The sequence below is a fragment of the Strix uralensis genome, chromosome 14 (genome assembly GCF_047716275.1).
Source record: "Strix uralensis isolate ZFMK-TIS-50842 chromosome 14, bStrUra1, whole genome shotgun sequence".
Lineage (NCBI taxonomy): Eukaryota > Metazoa > Chordata > Aves > Strigiformes > Strigidae > Strix > Strix uralensis.
The window spans coordinates 3,079,272-3,086,445 of record NC_133985.1 but is presented as its reverse complement, the minus strand read 5'-3'; the positions used below and the strand labels follow the sequence as shown (position 1 = coordinate 3,086,445).

Below are 7,174 nucleotides of genomic sequence, written 5' to 3'. Positions count from 1 at the left end.
GGGTGGGGGAATTTGTACCACAGAAAACCAGAGCTGGGCTGCTGTGAAGGATTTGGCACCAACGTGCACATATCGGAGTTAAGCATGACAAGGGGACACACCATCTCTGCCGAGGCCGACTGTGCAAGTGCAGAAGGAGGGGAAATCAAGCACACACAGATTACACCCACCTCCTCCTCACACCCGCTTACAAATCCTGCCCAAGGAGGAGAAAGGAACCATCACGGCAACATCAACGCATGTGGAAGCTGCTATGGATGCCCACCACTACACAAGGACATCGGGCTGAAGCACTGCACAACACTCTTCTCAAAAACAGCGGGAAATGGTTCATTGGACAATGTCCAGCACTCTACATCTCATCTCCTCTTACCAGCACATTCCCTACGGCAACCACGTAGCAGCACGAGGGACTGTCTCTGGTGGCAGATCTGCACAAACATCATGAGCATTTCAATATCACACACTATCTCAAGATCCAGAAGGCCTCCAACTCCAGAGCAACTGCCACAATACTCAGACCTTGCTCAACACCAACAGCATGCCCAGCTCTCAAGCCTGCTCAGAGCATGACCCAGGCTTTGCACATCCTCACTTACCCCCATGACCGGCACAAAGAACATATGGAGGGATGCAAAGCCACACAGCATTCGGCAGGCTCTTCCCAGATGCTTCAACTTCACCGTTCACTAATGCTTTGTGCCTTTTCAGCAATCTCAGATGGAAACACCACAGAGCTGCACATCCGAGTTCTTAAAGGTTCTGTGCTTAGAGCTGTGACAGTCTGATCCCAGGCCACATGGATTTTGTTCTTGCAGAAGAACACATATAATGCCAAATGCAAGCGGTCTCATGACGTCAACAAGGTGAGAGAATTTCTATGATAGAAAACCAGAGCTCGATGCTGTGCTGGGTTTGGTGTGTACGTGCACATCTCTGAATGAGTTAATAATGACAAGACAACACAACAGCTCCACTGCAGCCACCTGGATTTCACCCACCTCCTCATGTGTCCTTACAAATCCTGCCTGATGAGGTTGCCATCATGGCAACACCAACGGCTGTGCAAGCTCCTCTAGATGCCCACCACAACACAAGGACAGCAGATGGAAGCACTACCCTCCCACAACACCCTTCCCAAAACCCCATCGAAGATGTTCATCAGACAGTATTCAGCAGGCTGCATGTCACCCCCCCTTACCCACACATTGCCTACAGCAGGCAGCACCAGCACAAGGGACTGTCGGCGGCGGGAGATACTCATAACCTCAAAAGACACTGTGGGCATTTCAGTCCCACACACTAACTCCAGATCTAACAGGCCTCATAGTCCAGACCCTTGGAGCCTGGGAGTCGATCCCGGGCAGGAACACTCTGTGCCCAACCTGCCTCAAGCTTTCCTCTGGGCGTCCTCCACTCCCCACTCTGGGACACGTGTTCTCAAGACAAGCACATCAGCTCCCATAACTGCCTTCTTATGACATGGCCCATGGTCTTCCCAAGGATTTCCACTTCCTGCAGACAAGTCCTCCCACTCCTCAAGGTCACCCTTCACATCAGGCAATGGCCAGACCCTGCTCAGTGCCACATTCACCTCTGTGACGTGTCACAGTCTCCTTTCACACCTCAAGGCTCAAGTCGACCTCCCATCCGTGAGAGCACGATAAAAAACCACACAGAGGTATCACATACACGGTGCCAGCAGACTCTCTGCTCCTGAACTGTCACGTCTGGCCACGCTTCAACTATCTCAGATGGAAATGTTGCAGACCTGACAGCAATACTCTTTCTAAAGCAGATGTGGAGACAGTTCTGAATGGCAACGGCATTGAAATCATCTGCGAGAGAACAACCCAAGTGTTGATGATCACCCCTCTGTAATGGATGCTATTGACTTGTGTAGAGAATTCTGTGTAGGTTTTGTTTTGGTGGGTTGGTTTGGTTGACTTTTGCTTGTTTTTCCCAAAAGATTTCCAGGGCTTCTATTGTAAAGGTGTGGCTGCTGATGCAAATTTTGAAAGAACAACATAACAGGACAGTGTACGTCACCCCACTTCTCTGGCCAGGAACGCAAGTCCACAGCCTGGGAGACGAGGGGAGCAAGAACAGAAAAATTCCATTTCCAACACCTACCTTGGAGGAGACTCCTCTGCCTGAATAACTGATATGACTAAGTGCAGCTGACACATGCTTGGGGAAAAAGAAGTCCATATCGCCTCCCTACTTTCTTAAAGACTCTGGTGAGACAAGTGAAATGGAGGAAATGCACCAACAGGAGAAAAATCCCCAAAGTCCCAATTGTCATCTTGCATCACGTCTCTTCAAAGGACAATCATCCTTGAATGAAGTCAAAGTGACAACGGCTCACACTTCATGGCCACAGTGGTGAAACACTGGACACGAGGACAAGGTATTAAGTGCGTGATCAAACACACACAGATTACACCGGCCCCCTCAAACCATCCACTTACAAATCCCACCTGAGGAGAAGCAACGAACCGTCATGGACACATCAATGGATGTGGAAGCTGCTATGGATGCCCATCACCACACAAGGACAGCAGGCTGAAGCGCTACCCTCCCACAACCCCTTTCTCAAGACAAGAAGGAAAAGGTCAATCAGACAGGATTCAGAAGTCTGCACATCACCCCCCTTACCAACACATTCCTACGTCAGGCAGGCAGCAGCACAAGGGACTGCTCTGCTGCAAGATCTTCATAACCTCAAGAGACTCTGTGGGCATTTCAGTACCACACACTATCTCAAGATCCAGAAGGCCTCCAACTGCAGAACCTTGGAGCCTGGGAAAGGATCCTGGGCAGGAACATTCTGTGCCCTTCCCGCCTCAGGCTTTTCTCTGATCAACCACTGCTCCCCACTCTGGGACACCGTTCTCAAGACAAACACATCATCTCCTATTCTTGTCTTCTTCTGATATGCAGAGGGAATCAAAGAATGAGATGAGAGATGAGGAGAAGGAACAACAGGAAACCAAAATTGATTCCAGCCCACTCAGCACCGGTAAGAAGACAGTACAGAGTGCCTGGGGACCATCACCACCACAGCCGGCGTGTCCTGCACTCCTTCAGCAAGCTCGGGTGCAAATGCCACACATCAGCAAGCAAGAGCGGCCCCAAAGCCCACGTCGTGGCACCTCTCCCCGCAAGCGGCAGTGACTTGACTGAACGGGACGACAACTGCCACCCACAACAGCAAAGCCCAGCGGAGGACGGGAACTGCTGCTGCTGGGGGCGGCGGCAACGCCTTCACTTCCCCCCACCCCCGCAGCCCCAGCAAGAGCCCCGGGGCTGCGGGGAGGACGCGAGGGCAGAGGCAAAGGTGCCACCACCACCCTTCAGCCCCCGCCACGCACCCACCGCCCGCAGGCCCCGCGGAATGAGCCCGGCTCCCACCAGCGCCTGCGCACGGGACGCGCCAGAAGGGCGGCAGCGGGCAAGGGGCGTCGGGGGAAGGGCCGGCAGGCGACAGAGGGACGGAGAGAGGCAGGGAGAGAGGGAGGGAGAGAGGGAAGGAGGGAGGGCCACTGACCGTGTCCAGCAGAGCGGGCGGCTCCGGCTGCGTCTCCTTCGCCGCGGGGCCGGGCGGCGGCGGGAAGTTGGGGCTGAAAACCATCAGGTCGCTCTTGCCCGCGCCGTCCGCCACGCACAGGCTCCGGCTCTGCCGCTGCGAGTATGACCAGCTCCCCACTTCGCTGGCGCACACCAGCGTCGCCGGCCCGGGCCCCGACAGCACGGCCGCCCGCGGCGCCCACCGCGACGCCCCGTACAGCACCACGGCCAGCAGGAACAGGCTCGACACCGCGCAGATGGCCACCACCAGCCACACGTTCGTCGCCGCTGCCGCCGCCGCCGCCGCCGCCGGGCCGCCCTCCGCCGCCCGCAGCCCCGACCCCGACGAGGACGACGAGGACGAGCCCGCGGCCGCCAGCGCCGCCTCGGCGCCCTCCACCAGCGACACGCTCAGCGTGGCCGTGGCCGAGCGCGCCGGCTCCCCGTGGTCCCGCACCACGATCACCAGCCTCTGCCGCGGGCCGTCCGCCTCCTCCAGCGCCCGCGCCGTGCTCACCTCGCCGCTGTACAGCCCCACGCGGAACGGGCCCTTCCCCCGCGGCTCCCACAGCTCGTAGCGCAGCCACGCGTTGTAGCCCGAGTCCGCGTCCACCGCGCGGATCTTCGCCACCACCTGCCCCGCCGGCGCCCCCCACGCCGCCCACGCCCACCACGCCCCCGAGCCCGGCCCCGACGCCGCCGAGCCCGCGGCCCCGGGCCCCGGCCCGCCGCCGGCTGCCGGCAGCAGCGCCGGCGCGTTGTCGTTCTCGTCCACCACGAAGAGCTGCACCGTGGCGTTGCCGCACAGCGGCGGCTCCCCCGCGTCCACCGCCCGCACCTCGAACTGCAGCACCTGCACCTCCTCGTAGTCCAGCGGCTGCAGCGCCCACAGCCGCCCGCTCTCCGCGTCCACCGACACGTAGCTCGACGCCGCCCGCCACCCGCCGCCCGCCGCCGCGCCCCCGCCGCCGCCCTCCCACACCGAGTAGCTCACGCGCCCGTTGCCCGCCTCGTCCGGGTCCCGCGCCCACAGCCGCGCCAGCTCCGCGCCCGCCGCGTTGTTCTCCCGCGCCAGCACCGTGTACACGGCCTGCGCGAACGCCGGCGCGTTGTCGTTCACGTCCGACACCGGCACCCGCACCCCGCGCCTGGCGCGCAGCGGCGGCGCCCCGCCGTCCTCCGCCCGCACCTCCACCTCGTACTCCGACACCCGCTCCCGGTCCAGCGCCTCCCGCAGCACCAGCGAGTACGAGCCCGCGAACGTCGCCACCAGCCCGAACGGCGCCGCCGGCCACACCGCGCAGCGCACCCGCCCGTTCGCCCCCGAGTCCCGGTCCGACACGCTCAGCAGCGCCACCACCGTCCCCACCGGCGCGTCCTCCGCCACCGGCACCGACAGCGACGTCACCCACACCTCGGGCGCGTTGTCGTTCACGTCCAGCACCTCCACCACCACCTTGCAGTGACCCGACAGCGGGGGGGAGCCTCTGTCTTTCGCCTTAACGTGTAGCTCGTAGAAAGTCACTGTCTCAAAATCCAGAGCACCCGTCAAACGGATCTCCCCGCTTTTCGCATCGATGTTGAATACTTCTGAGGCCGAGGGAGGAACAAAAGTATCAATTTCGTAAATCACTTCTCCATATATTCCCAAGTCCGTGTCCGTCGCGTTCACCCGCGCCACCAGCGTCCCCTCTGCAGCGCTCTCCGGCAGCTGCACTTTATACACCGACTGGTTGAACTGGGGCGCGTTGTCGTTCACGTCCAGCACCGACACCACCAGCTCCATCGTGCCCGTCAGCGACGGCCGGCCCCCGTCACTCGCCGTCACCACCAGCCGGTGCACGGGCACCGTCTCGCGGTCCAGCGCTTTCGCGAGCACCAGGAACAGGGATTCTCGGTATTCTTCACTCCGCTGTAAATCCAGGGAGAAGTGCTCGCTGGGGCTGAGGGTGTAGGAGAGCTGCGCGTTCGTCCCGATATCCGCATCCGACGCGCCCTCCAGCGGGAACCGAGAGCCCGGCAGCGTGGTGAATTCCGCGATGCTGAGGTTTCTGCGGGCGGCGGGGAAGAGCGGGGCATTGTCGTTGATGTCGGTGACCTCCAGCTCCACGTGGAAGACGCGCAGCGGCCGCTCCACCAGCACCTCCAGGCGCAGGGCGCACGGCGCGCTCTTCCCGCACAGCTCCTCCCGGTCCAGCCGCGAGCTCACCACCAGCGCCCCGCTCGCCCCGCTCACCTCCACGCTCGCCCGCCGGCCCTGCGCCACCAGCCGCAGCCGCCGCGCCTCCGCCTCGCCCGCCTCCAGGCCCAGGTCCTGCGCCAGCCGGCCCACCACCGTCCCGGCCTTGGCTTCCTCCGGCACCGAGTAGCGCACCTGCCCGCCGCCCAGCGCCCAGGCCGCCGCCAGCACCAGCACCCGCACCGCGGGGCCCCCGCACACGCCCATCGCCGCCGCCGCCGCCGGCACCCGCCCGGGCCCCGCACGGCTCCCCGCCGCCGCCCGCACGCCCCGGCTCTCCTGCCCGCCCCGCGCCGCCCCCCCGCGCTCACAGCCGGGCTCTCCGCCGCACCGGGGCGGAGCCGCCCGAGCCGAGCCGCCGTTTCTGAGCCTGCAGCGACACCGTGTGCTGCTCCGCCGCCTCACGCGCTGCCCACGAGCGCCCGCGCCGCCGGCCCCGACCTGCTCAGCCCCTCTCCCGGCCCTGACCGCCCTTCTGCCCGCTCCTTCGCTCTTGCTTTCTCCTCCTGCAGCGCTCTCTGCTTGCACACAGCCCTCGCTCGCCCTCGCCCGCTTTCCTCTTGCCGCCTCCCGCTCCCTTGTCCTGACCGTTTCTTCCTTTCTCTTCCGACTCGGTTCGTCTCTTTCCACGACCGTCCCTCTCCTCCTTCTCTTCGCTCTTTCTTCTCTCCCGTCTTCCTCTTCTCTTCCTTCTCCTGCTCGGGCTTGCCCTGCCGCCCCCCGCTCTCTCCGCCCCTTGCCCTTCTCTTTCCACCCTTCTCTCTTCTTTCCCCCCGATCGCAGCTCACCAGCCGCCGCCTCCGCGGCCGAGACCAGCAGAGTCGCACCCATCGGCGCTAATGACGGGGCAGCAGCGCCGGAGCGCGGGACTCGAGCCAAGGCCGAGGCTCTCAGGGACCAGCTCTGTTCAGCGCCGAGAGCTCAGGTCGGTGCGTGCCGCTCATCTCCTTTACGGTTCCATTCTCACTCCTCCGTGTCATCGTCCTTCCTTCCTTCCTTGCTGGCTTGCTTTTTACTTGCATAGTGTCGGTCCTTCGGCTCTTTTTCCTTTCCATCTGCATTTCCTTCTGCCATTTCATTTTTCACACCATTTTTCTCTCTTCCCTTTCTCTTTCCTTCTTTCCCCTGTTTCAGTTTTGCCTACCCTCTTCTTCTGTTCTTCTTCTTTACTAAAATGTTCCCAAATGTCTACACCATGCTCACAGTGAAGCATGGACATGTCCCGTGGAAAGAGCTCTCCTTCCTCTTCCTCACCACCCTTCACCAAGCCTTGCAGAGTGCACCGCAGTACCGAGGATGCCGAGTTCCTCAACTCCATTCAGCATCTCGAGATAACATCAGTGCATGCTGGGAATCTTCCTCAAT

At 61.5% G+C, this 7,174-nt stretch overlaps 1 protein-coding gene across 1 annotated transcript; it reads right to left on the bottom strand.

Moving 5' to 3' along the window:
* Positions 1-2,758: 2,758 nt before the first annotated feature.
* Positions 2,759-6,051, bottom strand: LOC141949948 (protocadherin alpha-2-like). Its single transcript, XM_074884135.1, has 3 exons — positions 3,415-6,051; positions 3,146-3,198; positions 2,759-2,932 (listed from the first exon to the last, which is right to left on the bottom strand). Exons 1-3 carry the CDS (start codon positions 6,014-6,016, stop codon positions 2,759-2,761), a joined length of 2,829 nt encoding a protein of 942 aa, XP_074740236.1. The 5' UTR covers positions 6,017-6,051.
* Between the last annotated feature and the right edge of the window lie 1,123 nt (positions 6,052-7,174).